The following is a 25,191-nucleotide window of genomic DNA, read 5'->3' as shown; positions in this document are numbered from 1 at the left end:
TGGTTGGACTCGCCGTGACCTGGGGAACAAAACCCAAGTGGTCCGGCGTCTCAACTTCGCCGGAAAAGGAAGATCGCCGACGAAGGGGCCGATCGGGTCACGACGTCGATTAGCCGCGCACGGTGGTCGGATGAACAAGGGAAGACCAGGGTTGGACTCGCCGTGACCTGGGGAACAAAACCCAAGTGGTCCGGTGTCTCAACTCTGCCGGAAAAGGAAGATCTCCGACAAAGGGGTCGTCGGGTCTTCGCCTGGGCCGATCGGGTCTTCGCCTGGGTGGGTGGGTCTTCACCTGGGTGGGTGGGTCTTCGCCTGGGAGGGGTGGGGTCGACCGGCGAAGGGGAGGGGTGGGGTCGCGCCGGCGGTGGGGAGGGGGTGGGGTTGCGCCAGCGGCGGGGAGGGGTGGCCGGCCAAAGTGGAGATGGTTTTTTTTTTTTTTAAAGCAGGGGCAAAATGGGCACAAAGGGGCAAAAATTTAAGTGGGGTGGTCAACTTAGTGGATTAGGGTGGTGTGCATAGCCCCCCCTAAAAAATTTTCGTGCCTCAGAATTATTGTTCTTTGCCATCATTCAAATACCAAATTGTCGGTTGATATAACAAGCAGTCACTAAACGGTCCAAACCAATGACAGAACCTTGAGACCAAAAAAAAAACAAGACAAAACATGCAGAGAGACAAAGCAAGAGTAATAGTTGAACCAAACCAATTACGTAAAATTGATGTGTAAATTTGAACATATTGGGAAATAACAGGCAGTGCGTGCAGAACGCTCAATAAAATTGCTCATCTACTTATAGTTAGTATTGTTGCATATGACAGGGAACATACGACCTGTACAATTTGAATTTGGCATAGCCCGTGGCCAAAAGCAAGTTTCTCAAACAAAATTCATTGATTTGCAACATGTAGCCCTCCATCAAGTTCAATTTTTATGGACAACAAATAACAGTCAGATTTTGCCCAGAACAAGGGCTACTTCCTCATCTGTGTGAATAGCTCTGGAGGCTTTCCAGTTCCTCTACCAAAAGCAGAGAAACCACCAGAACCTTGTTGGCCACCAAATGCCCCAAATCCTCCACCTGAACATATGTCCATGATACAAGTCAGCTAAAAATCTTAAAAGAAGAATAGTACGTCTACATCAATGAAGAAAAAAAATAATACTACCAGCCACAGGATATCCACCACTAGCAGCTCCTGAAAACCCACCACCGCCTGAAGCTGCACCACCAAAACCACCACCACCACCAGAGGCCAAACCAGCAAATCCACCACCACCAGAGGCCACAGCTGCAAACCCACCAGCAGTGGAAGCAGCACCAGAAAATCCTCCAGTAGTGGCACTTGAGAAATTACCAGCAGAATTACTGCCACCAATGCTACCGCCAAAACCACTGGGCAATCCAAAACTGGTTCCTGGTAAACTAGTACCAAGTTGTCTTGACTGTCCAAAAGCACCAAGAACTGATCCTAATGCTTGCTGGCCTGGTCCAACCTGTCCTGGCTGGCCAAACCCACTTGGACTGGGAGCTTTGGCAGCAGTAACAGTGCCAAAGCCCCCAGGGAGTACACCTGAATTTGCTGGCTGAGTTGTTTGAGAAGGCTGTAGAGATTGGAAGTTAAAAGATGCAGGCTGAAAAAACTCTCCACTAGGAACAGTCAAGGAGAAGGGAGAAGTTTTCACATTTGTTGCTGCATTGCCAAATGATCCACCAAATGGATTGGATTTAGGAGCATTTGGGTTAGGGGCAGAGCCAAGCCCAAACCCACCAAGGCTTCCTAAACTAAGTTCAGTTGTGCTACTTGTGTCTGGAGCCTCCTCATCCATGTCATCCTCCTGAGCATTTTGAACATCCAAGCCATCAGTCCTTCCACCAGTAACACTCCCTGAAGTGGAGAGTGGTGTTTGGAATAGAGAATTTCCAGCAGATGGCTGTTCTTGTTGAGCAATCATTGTTACATTATGTATAGTACCTGCAGTATCGTTCAAACTGGGCTGGCTCCTAGATGTCAATCCTGGTTGAGGATTAGAATTGCTGAGAGTGGGCTGGTTTCCAGATCCCAGTCCTGTTGAAGTATCAATTGCAAGGGGAGACGATAATGGAGGTTTAAGCCTCAAATTAGTTCCAGCTGCTGAAGGCCCACATTCAGAAGGTGGTAATATAGTATTAGCAGTCATGTCTGTTTTTTGAGAAGGCTGAATCTCTGTTTTTGGAGATTCTGATGTTGAATTTGTCACAGGCGAAGGGGCAGATGAGGGCATCAGTGATGTCAAAGCATTAGAAGAGAAAGAACCAGGAGAAACAATATGAGAGGGAAAAGCAAATGATGAGGATGTTGAAACAGGTTTATTCACATCTGGCATAGTGTTAGAACTAGGCAAATATTTATTTAAAGGCATCGGAGAGGACAAGGTTGGTGCAACTGACAGTGTAATTGGTAAAGAAGATAGAGGAGCTGATGATGAAGTAATCATTGGAGATGAGGGTGCTGAAACTGACATTGAGAATGTGGGAGAAGGTGACATTATACCAGGCTGGCTTTTGCTTGTTGCAGCATCAAGCTGGGGAATCTTTCCAGGCAGGCTGGGAACCACAGGATCCGCGAATGAGAGAGTGAATGGAGAATCATGTTTTTTCCCAGCTTCAAAAGATGCAACTGTTGTATTTAAAAGCCTATCCTTCACACTCTCTTTTGTTGGAAGAGCAGTCTCCTTGGTATATGAATTTAGCATATTGTTTGGTTTCTTCAGCAATGACTCTGTCCGTGTAGATAACATAGAAATTGATGGTTTCTGACTAGTGTCTGATGAAAAAATAGACTTTTCTTTCATTGAAACAGAATCAGACTTCTCAATATAAGTTGTGCCACCACCAAAATTTTCAGCCCTCATGTTAGGTTCCCCGATAAAATTTTCCCTTGCTGCAGGCGACAATTGGGATGCTAATGACACTTTGTGTTCTTGCAATGTAGGAGATTTCGGCCCAGTACGTTGTAATGGTCCCAGAAGGTCATTAGCCCAAAAAAATGGAGTTTCTGGGCTCTCAGAAGCCTTTTTTGGGAGTGTGTCCTGAATGCCTGCTGACAACAATTTACATGCAAGAGCAACAATCAGTGGGTGTTTCCTATAATGCTCAAATATAAGAACAAAATCAGAGAACTTCCTGGTTTGCACCCAGTCATGACTCGCCTTGATTTTCAGGTGGATACAAGAAGGTTGCAGGTGTTGTGCGATCCTTTGGGCGAGCAACGGCTGATCCCTCCAGCTGGCGAGGGCTAAAGTGGTGCAAATCATTGGGCAATGAAGATCTACTCATGCTTTCCTTTCCACTTTCTTGCAAAAGCAACCTTTTCACAGTCGCTTTTGTTGGCTCATAATTTGCCCAGCTCTTTACCATGACCATGAAAAAAGGAATGCACACATGAGTCTTGCAAATTTTGTATTTTGTTGATAAGAAACAAAGTTTTTTAAATAAGAAAGTTAGAAGAACGTTGGATGGAAAGTCCATCAAAATGACCTAAAATCATCAAACAAACATAAATCACATATTCACATTCAACTCAAAACTCCCCCAATCAAGATGAATTACAGTAAGAAGAATATTCCTAAAAACGCTTTGACAAACAAGTCAAAAGAAAAGCTAAAAACTTTTATTTTATCCCTACCTCCACCTTATCATAAAAAAAAGATATTATTCATTTCCAACAAAACCATCCACATGGAATCCAATACCGCACACCATCAAAGAGACAGTCTCTTTGTTGGCTCTAATACCCATATAATTTTCTGTTGTGTTTGGCTGGCCAGAATGTTTCTGGAAAGTGATTAAAATAGGAAAGTAGCAGTTTTGGATAATTCCTGGTTGGGTACAGTTTTTCTTAGGAATGCTAGAAGGCTTGCGCAAGGCTTTCCTAGTTAAAGAAGGAAGTTTTAAGTTTTCTTAAGTGTACAAGGTTAGAATTAGTTATTAGGCCTATTACCTAATTCTACTAGGAAAAGGAATTCCCAGCTGTAACCTATTGTATGCCGCAGCCTATAAACTTATAAATAGGCTGCTGCAAGGCTTGTTAAAACATATAGACTGACAGAGCACCAGAAACAGAGAGAGCTTTTGTGATCAAGTAGAGAGAAAAAGTGGCTGCGGGTTGGGTTAGTTCTAGGGTTTTTCAATAAGTTCTTGTAACTCTTTTTCTAATCATAGTGCAGCTGTGATTCTCAAAGGATCACACGAGGACGTAGGCTAAGTTAGCCGAACCTCGAGAACAAATCTTGGTGTTTCTCGTGTGTCTTATTTTGCTGGTATTATCTGTGTGTTTGCTATATCTGTTTTTAACTCTAGAATACATCAAGAACAAGATTGCAGGGGGTGTTAATTCACTACATTTTCCACCCACAAGAAAAATCAGTTCCCATGCAAAACTCACCACCCAAACAAATACAACAATCCAGCCTGGATTTGTGTTATGAAGAGACGATGCAAAAAAGGAAAAATATGATCAGCACTCTCCCCCACCCTTTTGCACAAAACAAACCATTCTGAAGATAAACAAGTATAGAGAATTCTTTTTGGAGCATATCGTAACATTTACTTTCTCAAGCCACCAAGCAAAAAATTTGGACTTCAGTGAGTATACTTCCAGATCATCTTATATGGATCAAAAACTTGATCAACATGATTTATTATCAAATGAAGGAAAAAAAAAAAAAAAAAGTATCTACAAGGCACTCGACCCTAATCTTTTATCTAATTGACCCGGACTAAAAGGGAGATTATTAATCCGAGACAACAAATATGACAATTCTAAGAGTTCTCTATCACTCCAAATTCCTTAAAAATGTAAATTTCAAGTGACTCAAGAAGGTAAAGTAGCTATAGAAGAAATGACCTTATGAGGATCCAGAGTTGATCATTATAAACGAGGAAACCCTAAGCCCTGAACCACACATTTCAACTGATGAGAGAAATAAGAATATAACCCTCAGATATGTATTTCCAAAGGCATCACAATGAACCTCTATGAAAATCCGAGAATCTCACCCGTTAGATTTAACTTTATACTAACTCCTAGTTATTGAACTCCCACCCATTAAAATTAACCTCCCTTGCAAATTTTGTATTATTACCACTCAGTAAATAAAATACTTCCTTAGAATTAATTGAATCAAATAATTCACAATCTGACAGGTATGACATAATACATGACATGACAGGGATAGAAACAGAGAGACCCCAGCAAAGATTACATGAACACACATGCACACACATACATGTATATACGTATAGCAAACCCTGATATGTAAAATTACTGAGCTAAGTCCATGGTAGATTCAGCACAAATTTGACAAAACACTAGGCTAACCAGACAAGAATGAGTTGTACCCCTGCAACTGTTCATTGATCACAATGAATACAAAGTTACATGCAGAAAGTGGCTTATATCTATTAGGGAAACAAAACACAGAAAGAGTCCAAGGAATCATTACCCTATCCAGTGAGTCTCTCCTCCTCCTTGCAGTTTCTGGTTCACAATTCTTCATGGCACTAACATTTCTCCTAGGCTGATCTTTAGAAGCAGAAGAACCCAAAGGAAGTGAGAGTTTATTGATTGGAGTACCACTAACTTTTGCTGCATCTGGGGAAGGAGAACTGAAAGAGGCATCGTAGGGAATCCCTATTGTTTCAAACAACTCTTTTTTTACATTCTGCTGTTTTACAGAAGGTGACTCTATCTTCAGTGCTGCCATTTGTTTTGAGAGACACTCAGAAAGTTGATCAGCAGCAGCTAATTGGGACGTCATTGTGCTATGTAGACTATGCAACGACTGAATGTGTCTGCAAAGGAATACCTCAGTAAAATTAGACTCTGAATGGCCTATGCTTAAAGAGCTGAAACAAAGTCACCTCATCTATATAGTCGTGCTTTTAAGATATCAGTTTCTGAGTTGGCGATGGGTCCAGGTTCTCCATCTCAGATGAACACACAAAGTTTTCCCTTTTGCAGGCTTAGGCTAAGGTCAAGGTGGAGCTAAGCTAGAGCTTTGGCTGGATCTCATTTATAAGCCAAGCGAGCCAAGCCTGCAGAGTCCAGAGCTCAGATCAACTCAGCTTGTTTGTACCCTTAGCATTGATGGTGTACTTAGAAGCCACAAATGGGAATAGACACCAAATTTATTTGGTTAGTGGATGATTGGGAGTTAGAAATTGTGGCATCAGTATTATACTTGGTATATCTAGTGAAAGTAAGAAAAATGAAGGCGATGAGGTAGTTTCTTTGCACAGCAGAAAAATTATGTCATATCTTATTAGGGGATCTAACCAGTGTTAGTAATAGTAGCTTTCCTTAGAAAGCTGGCTGTAGTAGTTTGGGAAGCAATGTTAGGTAGAATTCTTAACCAGATACATCAGGAAATAACATAAAATATATATTACAGGTTGGTGTTTTGATAATGGAACATCCCTTACTTCACAATTGAGTTGCAGGGGAACAGGGAGCAGTGATGCTTTGTTTACTCTTTGACAGGACTAAATCAGGCAATTCCCCATTTTCAAAGTTGAATTGCTAATGTGTTGAAAACTTTCTTCAATAGCCATTGGATTAGTGCATTTTGCATTGTGATTCCTATATTTGTCATGTGGTGTTTATGGAGGAAGACAGTGGCTACTGGAAATGTGAAAAATTCCACACCTAAGCTGAAGTCTACCTTGATATGTTCTTTAAACGAGTGGATGTTGTCATTGCATTCTTAGTTATCCAAGAAAAAATGACAGATCAGCCTTTAGATGCTTATTCATTTATTCAATTGAGGACCTTTTAGTTTTCTTAAATTTTAGGTTCTGATTTTTCTTTTGAGGTGTTCCTCTTGTAAACTTCTTGTGTATTCAGACTGTACCTTCTATTCAATCAATTATTTCTTATTTACATTAAAATGAAGAAATTAGAAAAAAGTAGAATTCATTCAATCTCCTATGTTTACATATTATAGCCAACAAAGTGCATTAAATCTACCTTGAAGGCCCAAATTGACTCTGCAAAGCTCTTCGACCAGCATGAGCTCCAGCATTTTCACCAAATTTATTAAGTTCAAGGCCATTAAAATGTCTTTCCAATTGAATTAATTGATCAGTCAAATCCTGAAATAGAAAATAATATGCAAGAATTTATCAAACATCAGGTTGCACAAATCAATGACTAGAGATTATAAATGATGAACCACCTGATTCATTTTTAAAATATGTCGCTGCTTCAGCTCAAGTTCTGAACTCAATTTCTGACAATTCCAGAAGTCCAAATATCGGCTATCAGTAGCTTGCTTCACAATGTCCTCCATGTATATTTTCCTCGCCAATACTGAACCAATTTAACAATCATTTGTTCAAATTAATGATGATGTATATTTTCCTCCATGTATATACCAGACGCATCTGCTCATGAAACGATAGATTTGCATACAGCACAGTTAAAAGTACCTTGTACAGTTATGTCAAGAAGATGTTGGATTTCTTGAAGTCGCTCATCCATGATGCTCTGCAAAGTAAAAAGACAACTGAGATTCAAACATTAATAACATAATATATGAAATTCATTAATGGAAAAGTCATGTAGTACTGCCATATCACAATGTTTAAGAACTCTGATGCAAGGTGGGATTTTTTTTTACTACCAAGTGATGCCCAACTTTTCCAATACACAGTAAACCATAAAGTATACTTTGATTGATTAAAAGTGTAAGCCTGGGTCCTCTAGAAGCAAATTCCACTTGAGAGGTGGTACACTTATGTACACAATACCATCATAAATCCCCTGGCCTACTGTTTTGCCATTTTTGCATAGGTCGCGTACAAGTTAGAAGAAAATAAAAAATCCATGAACAATCTAGAACTGAACCCTAAGAAAAAAAAAAAGAAAAAAAAATTGGGAGACTTTATATTAGTGTAGCAGAAACCAGGGATGCTAACTTCTCATAATCTGCACATGATGGACAATTTTTTGTTTCAAAAATACAGAATGTATTTTAAGTATTTAGAGATCCTTTAATTGGTAAAGGATTGGCATGGCTGAACTCTTGGCACTGCTCTATCACCTTTCCAATGTGAGACAGAAGTCCCTTTCACTGATGAATAAATACAGTTTTAAAATAATGTTGAAGAGGCACTACCTGTGCACGCAAGCAGTTAAAAGGGAAAAAACCAATGTACGAATTCCTAATAGACAAAGAAGCTATCCTTTCCACCATTTTAAAATGGAAAGTGGAAGTTCAATAATTCCCCAGTTCTTATGCAACTGAAAATTCAGCCTACTCTTCATTCATTGCAAGTCTACCCCCTTTTAATTTTCTTGTCCCTTGGGTTTTGAGTTTGCATTATTACCTTCAGCTTTGTGACCTTTACTATCTTGATCTATATGAGCATTCCTTCTAAGATCTAACATAATCTACAATCTTTCTCCATTTGAAATGGTCTGGGATTTGTCAGGAAGGTTCGAACTTAGAATATTGCATCAGAGGCTTTACTAATTGATAACAGAGTTAAATTTTGGTTTGAATGAGCATGGTGAGGTACTAGAAGTATGAGAAGAAGAGCCTGTATGACAACTGGGAGGATATTTTTTTACTTAACTGTCCCTTACAAAAGCAGGCAGAGTTCTGGGAACTGCCTGAATCTCATTGTTGTATATGGACATTAAATCCGTTTATTGTCAACTATGATGGGACCTTAATTTGTGCCAGTCAAGTGACTATTGACTTCAGTTCTACCCGCAACCATTTGTTTCCATGCCGTCCAAGTTCAAGTAGTTAGAAAGCATTATCTTTGCCAAAATTGTAGCTATACCACAAAGTTTTTCACTTAGAAGAACCATTCCCACTTATATGTTATTTTAAATGAAGGCTAATGTTTCTGTTAGGTCATTCCCAACTCTATGTTTCTTTTTTCTCTTGATCTCTCTGAGGGTCTCCTGCTATAGAATGAGAAATATGGAGACCTAGCTAAAACATTTTATGAATACAAAATAACAAATAGAACTTATGAATGTGAAACGACAAAGCAGAACAATCCAGAAATTAAGTAGGAAACATCACCTTCCACATTCGGCATCTGTCAGATAGAGTCCCAATGCCTCTCTCCAATTCTTCAACTGAACTTTTCTGATTAACAGTGCAGGCATCCCTGAAACCACCTGCTTCCTCTATAGATTGTAGAAGCATATCCAACTCCTTGGTCATCTCTTTGATCTGGATGAAAAGGCAAAAGGACTAAGAGCTCCAGAAATGAACAAATTCAGTCTCAAGAATATTCCTCTAGCATCCCATAGAAAAACAAATATATATATATATATATATATATATTCAATAGATTTTTTTTTATAAGAAACACAAATTTCAAAAACACATAATCAGCTGAATAACAATTATTACAAAACTCCTGCCCAATGAAGATGAATAACAGCGAGAGGGCATCCTTTAAACTGCATAGAAATCTATTCCCAAAAAGAATACAAGGAATCCAATCCTCTCCCAAATCAAAGTAAACTCCTCCTCCCTATCATCAAAAATTCTTTTGTTTCCCAACCACCCATTCTATGCAATGCCAAAAAAAAAATGCACATTACAAACAATAGGGTAAAAATGTGAATGGTGCAAACAGCAGAACGATTAATTTGATGTTAAAATTTTTTAACGATGGATAAGACAGTTCGGAGTTCAGCATAATACTTCTATCATAAAGTGAAAAAACAAAAATATAGTGGTTAATGTGCTGGTAAATAACAGTCGTAAATATTATAAGCATATAACAGCAAACTGTAAGCTCTACACAGACTGATTAATATCTATAAATTTTAATTAAAACCACATTGCTTTGTTTATTCTCAATCTTTAGAAAAATTTTAAGTTTAAGAGACATTAATGAACTGAAATAAAAAAAGAGAGCTGTAATGTGTTTGAGAAAGAAGGTTCATAGACATGTACATTACATTGCCAAATTGTTTTGATAGATTTGGTTCAGAGTTCAGCATCCTTGACTGGGGCATATCACTGTAATTTTCCTTGGGTGGATGAATCTTGTGGTTGGGAGACTTTCCAAATGCAGAACTTTCCTGTGACGACATTTGGGAGCTAAAAATGGAAGGCACTGATACAATATTTCCAGCCACAGCTGATGATCTCCTTCCCCCATTCTCCACTAGCGTATCAGAAAAGTTGACTGAAGTTGAACCAGAAATATCCTTCAAATGCAGAGGTTTTTCAAAACGTTTTCCACAAGAATCCGTAGCAGCAACAAGGTGACTAGCATTAACACATCTGCTGCCTTGAATAAAAGTTGAAGGTATAAGTGGAGATTTCACATCAGTGTCCTGTGAAGATATGATTTTTCCACCTGACCAGGACTGAGATGAAACACTCTGTAAACCTGTTGACTCCATTTTTCCTGGAAATTCCACCCCTGTCTCGACATTTTTAAGTGTATCCTTACTGTTTGATTGAGTATGAGCAGCAATGTTACTAACTAATGCGACACTGCTAGCTCCAAGTCCAGCAATTTTTTGAGTTTCTGTCTTGCTCCAGTCCCTGAACGCATAACTAGGCCCCTCTTGGAGAGAAGCCTTAGTAGATGCTTGCTCTATATTTCTGTTTTCCTGTCCGGGAAGCTGTATTTGTTTACCATTTTTGTCTAGATAGGGCTTTGTGACAATAACTTCTTGTTGCCCCTCAGCTTCAAATGACTGAGCATTTGTCAGGGGCTCGACTTTCTTGTTACTATTGGTACATTCTTTATTGAGTATTTGATTAGAAACACCCACAGACATCAGAGTCTCATTTACATCAAGAGACTTCAGGTCATCTTTAATACGGACATCAAGACCTACTTTTCTGTCAAGTTCCTTTCTGTTCTCATTACTCAATGGATCATCCACAGCAAACTTTTCAAATTGTTCCTTTCCCAGCCACCTAGGAGAAGTTCTAGAAGGTCCACTTTCTACAGGTACCAGTGCAGTGGAATCCTCTTCCTCATCAGAAAGGGCAGAAACAATAGCAGGAGAAGCTGTAATGCCACTTTCACTACAGAAAAACTCAAATCAATTGCTAATACAGATAGCTGTATCATAGGTTTTGAAATTAGACTGTGCAGCACAACTACAGACCAACTTAAATAGCTACAGCGAGCAAATAAAGAAACATGTGACGCTTAATTGAACACTTGGGAGAACAGGAGACTACCTGGCAACATGGAACATAATTAATTTTCCCTCTAGCGTAAGACACATAATAATGCAATATGGTGAGAATTCTCTCAGTTCCCCTCCATGTCCAACACTAATTTTCTGACTCATTGAAACTTTATCTACGCAGAGCCCCAGGATCAAATTATCATCACCATTATCTGAAACAGGGGGTACAAGAAAGCACAAATTAACTAAATCCAACATATAACCAACAAAATAAAACATGAGAAACAAGGTATATGAATGGACTGGTGATGCATAAGATACCATTAAATAGTTGGAAAATGGGGTTGTGCGAGAAAACTAATTATAATATATCACGATAGTTATCATTCATATCCCTTCCAAATCCATGCAAATTTCTTCCATTTAAAAATTACACTATAGGTAAATTGATACAGAAGAGACAACCAAAAACAATCACAGCCGAGACTCCACAATATGCTTTAGCTCAACCAACTGAACAACCATAGAGTCAGTCTAAACATTAAGTAAAAGAGACCAATCAGCTGATCCATTAGAAGTTAGTCTAGATTACAATTTTGAGCACCTTGAAGCTCAATCCTTGGTAGCAAACTATCTCGTCCAATATCAACAACTACAATTTCATTCTTCTCTTCTCCTAGCAACCAACTAAGATACACAATATGCTGATCCGCATTCTTCCTGTTAGCAATAATTGCAAGTTCACTGTAAAATTGTTACCAAGAGAATGAGTTAGTTATCACCATTCTATGAAATTTAAATTACGCAGATATTAGAAAGGATGGTAAAGACAACTCATACAAAGTTATAGAACCACATGCACTTAATGAGTAGGCAACATAAATATGAAATTTATAACAATATTAAAGTTTAGCACACTTGTACTAGGGAAGAAAAACAGAGAATAATAATTTCAGATAATCGTTGTGCTAAAATATTTAAATAAAATTACTTATATATACACACACTTGTTAAAGTTTCTCATAATACTGCATACATTTAAAAAATATTTCAAACTTTTAGGGGGTCTATGTCCCTCCCAGGCCCTAATGTAGCTCCTTCTCTGCCCATGACTCAGAGAAAACTTGTAACCTTCATAATTAAAGGATCCGAGATCAGTTTTTTATTTCCTTTTCCTTCAGCTTTTCATGTATTCAGCATTTAACCTAATCTGTATTCCATGCACTATACAGTCTATACATCTCCTTTTACCTTATTTAAATTAACATATTCTACTAATGAAAAGGAAATGTAGATGCAAGACAACTTACCACTAGCCTTTTGCAGTGAAGTGATCCCTCTTCTTTTGTAAGGGGGAGGTCTAGGGCTCAAAGAATCACTCCCATTGCAAAGCGTACTATAATTGTTTTATAAAAGAACAAAAAATAATCTAATTGCAAGAAGATTTTTTTCTCCTACATCAACTACTCAACACATTCTAGTGCTCCAAGTATCTTGAAACATTTTCTTTTTTGTATTGTCATGTAAAAGTTTAACTTGTAAAGCATGGGATAGATATTTAAGTCAGAATAATTGGATCAAGTAAACAATGTTGAGATAAACTGAGGTAATAATTCAGATACACCACAAACAATATTTTAAGGCAAACTTCTGAGCAGCAGCCTAAATGCTATGAAATTAAAGCTTACAAACACGGGATATGAATGAAAATGCATACCATTGATCCAGATAACTCAACAATAAATACGGTCCGCTTGCAGAGGGCAGAATGTCATCAATGAGACACGAAAACAAATCATAGAAAGATATCACAACTGGCTTGCAAGAATCCTACAAGAAAGGTTTCACAAAATTAGGATACTTTAATAGAATAAGGGTGGAATAAGAACCATAAAAAGGGATTATACAAGCTTTTCCACAAAATGGAAATCATCCAGTGTCACAGAAAGTTTATAGTAGACATGTTATGGTTTTGTTGTACGTTTAGCTAGAGCTTTTCTACATTGGCTGTTTTCGAATTTAGTAGATACCTTGGCCACAAAGATTGCAATCGTTTTGACTTCAAAAGTTTGTTTCTTATGAAAAAAAAATTATAGTAGAGCTGTTCGCAGAGCGTAATTCCTTATTTCACAAAGAAGCAGGATCTCCTAACCAGTCCCCTGTTGGACTTAATATTAAACCTAAGCCATGTTTTGTCTAAAGCCATCCAAAATACCCAATATATATAGTATGTCCTTCAAAAAGACCAGTACTAATCCAAGCATTTCAGATGTGGTGTGCCCATTCTGCGACACAAGTAATTTATGCCTGCTACTTCTTTCTGAATTTGCAATGGTTATGGATCCTGATTAGAATCATGAATTATGATGTATTTACTGTGCTTATAAATAATCAAGTGAGGTCAGATTGCTTCTTATTATCCATTCATAAATTCCTGCCATAATTTATGTTCAATTCTATGTGAATCACACCTTCCGATTGCCTACCACACCCACACATTTCAGAGAACTATTAAAATGAAAGGCCAGTCAGTACATTGAACACTCTAGATTCAGATCATAATCTATCAATTCCAAAAACTCATCCACATCTACAAGCTAGCTTATAGAGGTCATTAAGCAAAAAAGCCACAAGACATTTATGAACATTATTAATAATTATGCTTATCAAATTCAACTTGAAACCCAAACTTTAGTAAGCGCATTTTCACTCTGCAAGTAATAAACTAGACCAGTAAAATGGGTCATCCAACCTCTCTTGTAATAAAAAAAAAAAATCTATCATACAGAAATAAAAAAATACAAAGGCAACACATCTCATGTAGATACGATGGCACTACTTAAGTGTTCATATGACCAGAGTGAGAGGGGCAAAATCCTATAAAGAAAATATTAGACGATTCTGAGTTCAATTAGAAATAAAAAACTTACATCAGTAAATTTTCCATTTTTGATTTTGATTGCTTGGACAAGGTAATTTTCTTCATTGCCATCTGCAGTCAGTTGAAAGCATCCTAGAACGATGCTATCATGACGAACCCACCTGATAGAATCCACTGATGATTCAGGAAATAATTTAGTTTCAGAAGCTGATACTGATGAATCTTCTAAATATAAATTATGGCCTTGCGTCAACAAAAGAGACATCAAATTTAGGTCTAGGTATGAACATTCGAAGAACTACAACCATGCAGGTGATAAAATCATTACAGGTTTAATGTACCCACGAAATATTAATGGCAAAAAAACTCTAGTTTATATCTCAGCAAAGATCCAAACTTGTTTAAACAAGCTAGAATTGCCAAGTGAGTTCTGTTTCCATCATTGCAACAAAAATAAACATTGATCATTTGATACAATGCTATGGCGTTAATGCACTCTGAGCCTCTGACTAATTTCTTTGAAGATTTTAAAGTACTTCATATAAAATAGTCATAAAGCAAGTTCTTTTTAGATGTAACTTTAGCAAAATAGGTGGTAAAAACATGTGCTAAAAACATGTGCCCTTATATAACAATCATATTAAAAGAAATGGTGATAAAACAGACAATGTGATCAGCAGTCTACCAAACTAAACACCCGAACAGGGCTCCCTAAGAGGGGCTAAACAAAGCCAGGATAACAAACAATGCAACAGAACTCCCAAGCAGCAACCCAACTACAGAACAAACTTAAGAGAACCCTACACAACATAACACAGCAGTAAACATTGTTGTGTTTGGCTCATCAAAAGTCTGGAAAGAGGAGTTAAAATAGGTATTGTTGCTGTCCTAAGTGTTCCGCAGGTTGTGTGCAAGTTTTGGAAACTAGAGGGCTGCGCAATTAAGCTTTCCTAGGATTAGGAAGATTGTGTATCTAGTTTCCTAAGTGTAACGGGATTAGAACAGGAAGTTTAGGCCTATTCCTAGTTCTAGTTGGAATAGGACTGCAATACTTACCAGTTTTGTAAGCCACAGCCTATAAGATATGAATAGGCTGTGGCAGCCCCAAGTTAGGGTGAACAACTTCGATACAAGCACCAGAGAAAGGAGAGAGTCGAGTGATAGAGAGTTTCAGGGTATTCTGCAAAGGGGTATTAGTTTCTAGGGTTCCAAAAATCCTTGTAGACTCTAAATTAATTCCATAGTGCAGTGAATCTCTCAGGAGATATCACAACTGGACATAGGCACAATTTTATTGCTGAACCAGTATAAATCTCTTGTGTTTGTGTGTGCTGCGTGTGATTCTTTTTCTGTTTTCTATTGTCGCAAGTTATCACTAGTTCTAGGTCTAATTTGCATCAACGAACAAAGATCTCAAAGGGCATAAAACACAACAAACATCACAATAAACTAAGAACAGAACTCCCAAACAGCTGCCAAACAATGAAGCAACAATATGAAACAATATATCCTAAGGAATGGCTGCTTCCGAATCCACTATAAGAAAAAAAGGACCTCTCTGATTCAGAAGAATGATGCCCATAGTGAAGCCACCTTCACATCCCAAATCAGTCTAAAATGACCAATAAATGAAATTTCAATGGAGGCATAGAGCCACACTAGCTCCTCAGCCCACCCCATCATCAGCCATAACATTTTCTTTCCTGCAAAGACAACACCCTTTCTAGAACAACCCCCACCAAGCACACTCTCTACTTATGGATAAGTGAACCAGCTCTAAAAACAGGACTAACTTTTCATTTTCAAAGGAATGATTAAATATTTGAAAACCACAATTAGTCCAATATAAAAGAAAAGCAAGAAAGGATTTGAACTCAATAAAGAACTTGCATCTTCAGGGGAAGAATGCACTGAAACTTCAGTTATCATTGTTTCCAAAAAATCTAACACCAGACAGTTCATAATCAATGTCCAAGATCACCTCTTTATGTCAGCTTGTCCCATTGCTTATCCCTATAGGATAAACCCAATCCACACCTTAACAACCAGGGCTTAAATGGCTCATCTTAGATTATAAAAAAATAAAAAAATGGCTCATCTCCGATTAAGTAAAAAAAACCTGGTTCATCCACTGATAACAAAGAGGCTGATGTTAATTGGTGTGAAGATCATTGGTTATCAATTTCCAAAAAGTCTTGCTTCGGCCACCTATACAAATTTCTAAATAAGACTTAACTATTTTTTATAAGTAAAGAACATCAACACTTTCAACCTCATAACCATGAAGATGAAACCAAAAAAGAACTGATGATTGTACTCAGAAAAGGCCAAAATTACAGGAAGAATCTTATCACATGATGTTTTGATTAAGAAAAAAACTCAATTCCCAATACAGATTAGAAATAACATCTAAATAGAAAACATGAACAGAAGGATACAATTATGGAAATACAACTGAAAAACATAACATACCTTTTACGATGTAGTTTGCATCGGAATCGCCAATCCAGGACTTGAACGAGAATAACATAGACAACCTCTCCTTGAAGTTAGATGATAGAATGCTGAGATTATCCTTTCTTGCCACAGCAATTAATTTTCCTTTTGGACTCCATTCAACTATGACAAAACACAAGTCAAAACAAGCATTAGTTAAACATATTCATAACAAATTCTATGTAACCGCAAAGAGAAGTAGTACATAGATTACCCTTCAAACATATGCAGTGATGCTGAATTTAAATGATTAAAATGAGCAATCTTCAACATTCAAAACTCACATCTCTTATGCAAAAATATAAGGGGCACTTTTAAATTTGAAGTGCCAAGGGTTAACAATATTGTTGTACCAATGGGGAAGTGCAATTCAAGTTCAGATAAAGAGACTGGGCAATTCATCTCAACCTAATTTCCATTCCAGCAGCTTTCTTGAAATTCAAAAGGGGTCTTTTAAAGTTTTAAAGGAGTGAAACATTCCCTATTAGAAACTAAATCCAATTCTTTAAGACTGCTCTCATGAGTAGATAATGGATGCAACTCCAAGTCTTCAACTTCTTTGCATTTCTTTCTATATTTTCTTCTTTCATTACATTTCAAAACTTTGTTTGTCTACAATACTTCGACACATGGTGGCATCCCCTGTTCTTCAACGTATGTGTGGCATTGGTGCTTGTGAAGAAGTAAAAACAAATGAGGATGAGGCCCCGTTGAAAGAGAAATCTCGTTCAAACTAACTTCTAAGCAAATCTGACTGATTAGTAGGCTGACATGAAAGTACTAACTAAGGCATCCCAATGTGAACACAAAGTAACCTCTTCCACAAAAAGTACAAACGTTTGAATTGATGTGCAAGAGACTTGCAAATTTCTTTTCCTAATCTACAGACTTTCAATTTGAAGACAATTAGTTAGGGGATATTGTTGCGATGGTATAAAAATCTCCGGATCTCACAACTGCACAGATCCAATTCTTGAGAACAGCCACTTCAAGAAAAAAAAAATACAAAATTAGGAGCATATTTTAGCCTCTCCTCCTAGCTCCCACTCTAGTTGTATGAAATGGCCTTTTTATAATAAGAGAAACTAATTGTACTTCATGCCCATTATTTGAAAGATAAGTCCACCTACGGAATGTGTTTTGCATTGCAGATACCCATTAAATAAAATTATAAGTAACTGAAACTTTTGCCTGAGCAAGGCATCGGAAGGGCAATAAGTCATCAAAGGATTTGTGTGAATTAACTTTATCGAAAGGTGCTTGCCTGAATAATAAATGAAACTAACATTTAATTAAAACATCAGTCTGCACAGCTACTTATATCATTTTCGATATGTCACAACTTTTCTATTTCAGTCGTATTGCCTTCAAGTTGTAAGTATTTCCAAAAAGTCAACTAGTAAAAATTACTGTTAGTGCGTGAGCGTGCGCACACATTTGATTGTTTTTTTTTTAGTGCATGTGCGTGCGCACATTTGATTTAACTCACAATATGTGTGCACGTATGTGTAAACTGTAAAGTACGAGTTCTTGAGCATTAATGCTGTAATGCACCTACTCATAAGACAATAAGTAGTAAATATAAACTGAACTCCACTATAAGTATGCATGATGATTATGACATCACATACATATGGACACAAGTATGGGTCACGCATATTATATAAGAGAAATGGAAAGAAAAAATACCAGCATCAACATTGTCCATTACATCTTTCATAGGGCCATCAACTGTTCCATGATATAGCTTCCCAAGATTTGAAAGAACCACATAAAAATTTTCAGATGTTTTTGTCCACCGCATATCCTTGACATAGCTGGATTCATTGAGTGAGCAAGAGAGAGATGGTTTTAGACCCTGCATAATGACAGAAGAAGCCAAACATGGGATAAACAAAAACTGTACTTTCAGTAAAGTGAATGTTCTAGAAATGGTACGATTCTTACAGAGACATCTAGGACTTACCCCAACCCCATTCCACCTGAGTCAAGACCCATGGATTAGATGGGAAAAAAACAGAAGATGAAACATTGAGGAAGGGTTCTTTAGAAATGATTAGGTTATATTGGCCTCTGATGGAAGTTATTAAAAAAATAAGTCTTAAGGACTAAACAAGTGCCAGAAAATGTTATACACTAAAGGGCGAGAAAATGTAAGTTAATTTATATAACAAGTGAGATCAGAGGCATGAAGTGTTATACTGCCATCGTACTCTTGCTACGGTCCTAATTTGTTCAACTAGCAGCTCCTGCCCATGACATCAACATGTATTATTTCTTCTCTTTGTTCATTTGATTGATCTTAAAAATTTAGGGATGATGCAATATTTGAGCCCGGTTGCAAATAAATATGACGGTAAATATGTGAAGGGCGCATCCCAAATTGAAGTGATGCTAAATGGTAGATAAAAAAACTATGAGTTTGTAGAACTGTAATGAGCATCGAAATGTCACAAGCCATATATATAAAGCGGTAACATGGTAGAAAGAAAGTGAAAGCAAGCAAGCAAACACACCTTGTGGAGAAGCGAATCAATGGAGAAGAAGTGAATATCTGCATCAACAGTAGCTGCAAGAGTAGAATTATCGGTAGAGAGTACAAGAATGTGAAGGTTGGGAAGGGGAACATCCACAACACTCAGCTCCTGTATAGAAGAAGAGCTTCCCTTTTCCTCAATCTCAGCGGCTGAAGCCATAACATCTCTGGTCCTCGCAACGCAAAACCCTAAGAAACAAAGAAGTATGTATGTATGGTTGTTTGTTTGTTTATGTGGTGCAAATTTGAAAGCAATTCGATGTTAGCAGTCGAGAAGCTGACCAGAGGAATGAGCAACAAAGACGAGGCCGTGTTTCTCGGAGACGGCGAGAGGCCGGGAGGGACTGCCTTGGGGGTCGAAACTGGAATCATGAGATTTGATTGGGACGGGCTCACCGATCCTTTGGAAAAAGTAGTCCACCGTGTTCGCACGCTCTCCTTCAATTTCTTCTCCTACTTCAATCATTTTCACATTATCGACCATTCTTCTTCTTCTTGGCTGAAACCCTAGCACTAAACAGTATGATGATTTTGGGCGGGAACACTGACCGACTCACCTGTGCCCTAGACTCCACTCCCACCAATATTCTACAACTTATAATTGAAACAAATAAAAATAAGAACATCAAAAAATCCAAATCCACTAAATTAAGAAATATATATATATTTAAAATATAGCTCAATTACAAATACACTCACCAATTATATTTCAAATTGATCTATCTATGAACAAAAAATTATTTCATATTAGTATACTAACTAATAAAAATTTATAAATTACCTCATCCGTTACAAATTTCGTTAATAAGGATGTTAATGGTGCGTTTGGATGAAGTAATTTGAAATTACTAAGGAATTCACAAATGACGGGATTTAAAACGATGTGATTTAAAATTATAGAATTTGTAAATTTCCTTATTTGGATAACATGTAAACATAATGAAGTTTAAATATGAAATTTATGGTAATTTTAATTTTTGATGCATCAATTAAAAAGAGTGATTGTGATGGTGTCAACAATAAAAATGATGTCTATAGTGAGTTGACCATATTAGTAGGGGTGATGGCCCACAAGCGGTGGGAGAAATGATGGCGGCTAAAATTGGGGTGTTGGCGGTGGCGGTGGTGGTGTTGGCAATGGTGGCGGCGGCAGCGGCGGCAGTGGTGTTAGTGGTGGTGACGTTGGTGGCGGTGGTGGTAGTGTCGACATGGTCGACACGACTTATTTTTATTTTGTAAAAATTAGAATTTTGAAAATGACACCAATTTAGGTGAAATTTAAAGTTGAAATTTACAGTTTTCAAATCCCAAGTTTTTTTCCACCTAAAATTTACAAAATTCTGTATTTATTGACCTAAACAAAAAAAATTAGAGCATGTAATTTCTTAAATGCTGATTTTTGTTTAAATTCTAAGTTTTTTTCCTCCATCCAAACACACCATAAATGTCAATGTAAATAGTGCTGACATGGATTTTTTAAATGATGTAGACACCAAATTTAAACCACATAGATTAATGATGTTATATTTAATTATATTTTTAGAGGGTTTAAAAGTTTTGTTAGTTTTTATTTTTTATTTTTTTAATCAATATGACATTATTAATACACGTGGAGCAAATTTGATGTCCACATCATTCAAAAAATCAACGTCATTGTTATCCAAAGTGGCATTTAACTATCGTTTTTTACGAAATTCATAATGAATGTGCTATTTTGTAGCTTTCTATTAGTTAGTGGACCAATCTAAAATAATTTTTTGTTCATGGACTAATTTGAAATACCACCTATAATTAGTGGGTGCATTTTATAATTGAGCCTTAAAATATTTTTAACCTTTATTTTATTAATTGTTCTACAAACAATTTTTTCCCTCGCATCTGTTATATATATATATATATATATATTTTTTTTTTCACTATTTTCTCATCTTCAATCAAGATAGAAACAAAAAATTAAATTAAAATTAAATTATATGCTAAGACGAATCATTGATTTTAATATTTTCTGAAAAAAAAATTATAATAAATATATGTAAACGGATTAATGAAGTAATTCTCAGCTTTTGTTTTTATTTATATTGATCTGTTGGATTTGCATCCAAGTATCCAACGTACTGCTCTAAACATTTGTCCTATATATAAGTATATAACCAATTAACCATTATAATTTCATCCAATTAATAGTTAATAGTGTCAACATTTATCTCACATCAAAGTTCCTTTCGAGGATGTGCAGTATATAAACGATTAAATGTGCACCATTTCCTTGCAAATTTATAAAGTTTTAGGATGAGTTGCGTCCATAACCATAGATTTGACACGATTGGAGAAATTATAGTGTGTAGAAAAAAAAATTATATGTAATCAATATATGGTCACGTAGTGTAATTAATTCAACGTGTCATAATATAAGTAGATATTATTAATATTATATTTAAGGGGGTGTAGTGTATATAGATTTATAAAAACTTTTGTACACCTTTTTTAAGTGATAGATTTTTGCAAAATTTACAAATTTTCACAATTCTACATAGATCCTTAAAAATCTGCAGGGGAGAGATCAAATTTATAATCATTTTGAGATACACATAAAAATCTTTCAAAATCATTATAAATCCATCATTAAATGAATTTCATAAAAGCCAATGACTTTTTAAATACACATAAACTTTTACGGACTTTCTAAAAGTCTTTAAAATTATGAATTGAATACCACATAACTTTTATAAACTCCTTAAAATTTTTATTTGAATACAAATAGACTTTGACAGACTTTTTAAAGTTTATAAAAGTCTTAATTAAATACCATATGATTTTTAAACTCCACAAAAATCTTTTAAAATTCATATACAATACACCTCACTTGGCTTGTTTGGAAGTGCTTATGTAGAAAGCGTTTTTGCTTGATAGCGCTTTCACTAGAAGTCTGTTTGGCACTGCTTTTAGAATTGTTAAAAGTGTTTTTAAATTAGTAGAAGCACTTTTGATAGTGTTTGACGAAAATAAATGAAAGTATTTTTGAGATATAAAAGCATTTTTGAGAGGTTTTTTGAGAAGCACTTGTCAGGTGCTTTCTTCATGAAGCACTTCCAAGTGCTTTTGGATGAACCACTTAGAATTTTTGTAAAAATATATTTGTGCTTCTTAGCAGAAGCGCTTCCAATAAAAGCGCTACTAAGTAAAAGCACGTCTAAGAAACAGTGTCAAACATGCCTTACTTTTATTAGAAATTCATAGATTTTTGAAAAAAATTCAAGTGCTTCTTATTAATATACTTGGAAGCGCTTCCTAAGGAAGCACCTACCAGATGCTTCACCAAGAAGCGCTTCCAAGTACTTTTATAACTCAAAAGTGTTTCTTATTTTTGTTACAAAACATAAGTAAAAACGTTTTTGACTATTTAAAAGCACTTTTAAGTCTTCTAAAAATACTAACAAACATGCCCTTAGCTTGGCCCCAGCTAATTATTACCTTTCTAATATCTTTTTGCTTGAAATATCCATAATGCCTTAAGTTAAAAAATAAAAAATTTCATCATATATTGTAGCTTTTTCACCCTCTCCCCCAAGGGCAAGCCCAATTAAGTACTCTATCTCTCTTGTTGACAAAAAAAAAAAAAAAACAAACGTACTCTCTCTCTTTCTCATCAAACCATACATCACATATTGAGATGTCTCCATTAAGTAATGATCATGTCTCTAATCATGATCATGATCAACTGACGATCTCCTCTTCACAAGTAAATTTGAAATATAAAGGTCCTTTCAAAATCATGCATGCATGTTTGAGGGAGTAAGCTAAACTAAAGATTATTGCTTAATTTTTAGAAAGAAGGGGTTAGCGTGCAATGTGCAATCTAGTAAAATATTCAAAAAAACTCAAAAATACCCATATTTAAGAAAAATTATTACAACTAGACAATTATATTCATAATAATTTACTCATAAACTCAATTTTTGAAAGATTTTTAACTACAAACCCAGTCAATTAAAAAATTAAATGGAAGCCCAATCTTTCTGTGTTCACACGTAAACATTAAAAAATACACTATCGAGCGCTCGGCAACCTACCGAAGGCTCGATACGCCGAGACTTGGTGCATGTAAATGCAATTGCTTGTAGATGCATCTTTTTTTATTGTAGATACATTCTTTTTGCTTGCAGATTTTTTTTTTCACATGCATTTTTTTTGCTTGGAGATACATATTTTTGCTCGCAGATACCGAGTGACATATGTTTTTTCGAGCGTTCGGTGGACAGTTTGAGTTTCTACTTAAATTTTCGATCGGTAGAGGTTTGACTTAATTTTTCTTTCTTATTTTGGACTTCTAATTAAGGACCCATTTATTTAATTAAGGAGGATAAAATGGTAATTTGTAATAAAAAATACAAAATAAATCATTTTTCAAAAGAGTTTGAAAAGGATAAAAACAATATTTACAATTATCAACAATTTAATCTATTTAAAAAATTCAACATATACGAAATAGCCGCTCGATACATGCTCAATAAACGATATATATATATATATATATATATAGTAAACACCATATTACATTTTTTTTTGGTGCAGAGGGGGCCGAAGCCCAAAAGAAGAAGAAAAAAAGAATAACTAAGCTAGGTAGAAAAGGCCTAGCTCTAGCAAAACTCACAGCAACAGCAGACCACTGAAACAACAGCTAGCAATAGTGCAGTAAGCTAGGTGCAGTAGTTTGGAATTAAGTAGTACGTAGTGTAGCTGCAGCAGCTGAAGCAGTACGTACGTAGTACACTAGTACTAGCTAGCAAGTAGTCTTGCCTTTGATCATGTTATTAAATCTGCAGTCACAAATATTATTAGTAGGAGGAGTAGTAGTAGTAGTAGTACCATCCATCATATGATCCATAACAAGTCTTGATCGAGATGTCTCCATTAATTGATGATCATGATCAGCTGATGATCTCCTCTTGATCATCAGATTTCGCTTCCGTCGACTAGTCTTCATGTTGATGATGCAAGCGGCCGTACCCCCACGGGCGGCCAACATGTCTGATCTGGTACATCTACTAGTAGTAGTAGTCCTTAGTGGTAGTGGGATGGCGTCTAGCCCCATCAACTTGGCTACTACTCCTGGTTTGCACCACACCACGCTCTCCCCTGCTAAAGTTGCAGGTCGCTGCAAGCCCAAAGGAGGATCATCATGAGCACTGCCACTGGTAGTGTTTCTGAAGGAAGAGCGATACATGGCATCCTTGCCATCAAGAGAGAAACGAGGGTACTGATTTAATGCATTCCTTGCAGACCGTAAAATATCAGAATTGTTAACGCAAGACATCCTCCCCGGCCGCATTAATATTCCATTATAGACGTACTTGTTGCTGTTGATCATCATCAGCTGATCATGCTGCTTTGATTTTGATCTTGCAATCTCCTCTTCTAAATCTAACTTCAATATCATCTCCTCCAATGTTAACGTTGGCGGTACTACTGGGATTTTGTGGTCATCAGCATCAACATCATCATCATCATCATCATCGAGGCCTGCTGCTGGTGCTGGTGCTGCAAGGGAGGCGGCCCTAGAGGGGCTGCAGCAGGTGGTGTTGTGTCGACGTCGTTGGTTGAGAGTAGACGTTGAGCCATCGTCGTTGCAAAAATTTCTCAACCCTTTCTTCATCTTGGCTCCCAGAGCGTTCTTGAGAAGAAACAAGGACAGATGGTCTCTCATTGATGGAGCAGCTACGTACGTACGTACCCAGATCGATCGATCGATATATGAACATGCATCGATCAAGGCCAAAGCCAAGAGGTATAGAACGTGAATGGGAGCGGTGTGTGGATTTTAGTTAGTTAGATTGATTGATCTAAGATCGACAGATAGATATTAGCTAGATGGATAGATAGCCTTATTAATAGCACTCACATGACAAAAGAGAGAGGCTTCACAAGTTTTGCCCTCCTCCCTCTCCCCCTGCTCTCTCTCCACTGCAAGCTCTTTAATTAGTTCGTGATCGATATCAATACCATCCCACTAGCTAGCTAGTATTTCATAAATTCATAAAATGATTTATGAATATCGTTTTGATCACCTGAAACAGTTGAGGGATATGATGATCATTAATTCACCTCAAGC

General features: G+C 36.8%; 2 protein-coding genes across 5 annotated transcripts; both read right to left on the bottom strand.

Moving 5' to 3' along the window:
* Positions 1–686: 686 nt before the first annotated feature.
* Positions 687–19,641, bottom strand: LNO1 (Nuclear pore complex protein). Of its 4 annotated transcripts, none has more exons than XM_086244882.1 (17): positions 19,365–19,641; positions 19,063–19,271; positions 18,236–18,404; positions 16,523–16,669; positions 14,100–14,224; positions 12,887–12,999; positions 11,762–11,913; positions 11,219–11,381; positions 9,973–11,059; positions 9,080–9,232; positions 7,470–7,527; positions 7,217–7,350; positions 7,009–7,133; positions 5,486–5,834; positions 3,191–3,389; positions 1,168–3,078; positions 687–1,079 (listed from the first exon to the last, which is right to left on the bottom strand). In XM_086244882.1, the coding sequence occupies exons 1-17, from the start codon at positions 19,564–19,566 to the stop codon at positions 973–975; spliced, it is 5,403 nt and encodes a 1,800-aa protein (XP_086101008.1). In that variant the 5' UTR covers positions 19,567–19,641; the 3' UTR covers positions 687–972. The 4 variants fall into 4 exon arrangements, with proteins under 4 accessions (XP_086101008.1, XP_086101017.1, XP_086101024.1 ...); XM_086244891.1 differs by having other exon boundaries at positions 11,774–11,913; XM_086244898.1 differs by having other exon boundaries at positions 11,762–11,889.
* Positions 19,642–23,608: 3,967 nt separating this feature from the next.
* On the bottom strand, positions 23,609–24,927 carry LOC147295938 (uncharacterized). The gene has a single exon (XM_086229521.1). It carries the CDS (start codon positions 24,784–24,786, stop codon positions 23,863–23,865), a length of 924 nt encoding a protein of 307 aa, XP_086085647.1. The 5' UTR covers positions 24,787–24,927; the 3' UTR covers positions 23,609–23,862.
* Between the last annotated feature and the right edge of the window lie 264 nt (positions 24,928–25,191).

Source organism: Dryas octopetala, chromosome 1 (assembly GCF_963921425.1).
Source record: "Dryas octopetala chromosome 1, drDryOcto1.1, whole genome shotgun sequence".
NCBI lineage: Eukaryota > Viridiplantae > Streptophyta > Magnoliopsida > Rosales > Rosaceae > Dryas > Dryas octopetala.
The sequence above is the reverse complement of the archived record's forward strand: the minus strand, read 5'-3'. Positions and strand labels throughout refer to the sequence as shown.

Bases quoted from the DNA above. Each gene is read 5' to 3' on its own strand.
- LOC147295938 (XM_086229521.1), bottom strand. From the start codon at position 24,786: ATGAGAGACCATCTGTCCTTGTTTCTTCTCAAGAACGCTCTGGGAGCC.
- LNO1 (XM_086244882.1), bottom strand. From the start codon at position 19,566: ATGGTCGATAATGTGAAAATGATTGAAGTAGGAGAAGAAATTGAAGGA. The intron at 7,528-9,079 runs GTGATGTTTCCT...TTTACTTTGCAG, and splicing joins ACAGATGCCGAATGTGGAAG to AGCATCATGGATGAGCGACT. The intron at 1,080-1,167 runs GTAGTATTATTT...ACATATGTTCAG, and splicing joins TGGTGGATATCCTGTGGCTG to GTGGAGGATTTGGGGCATTT.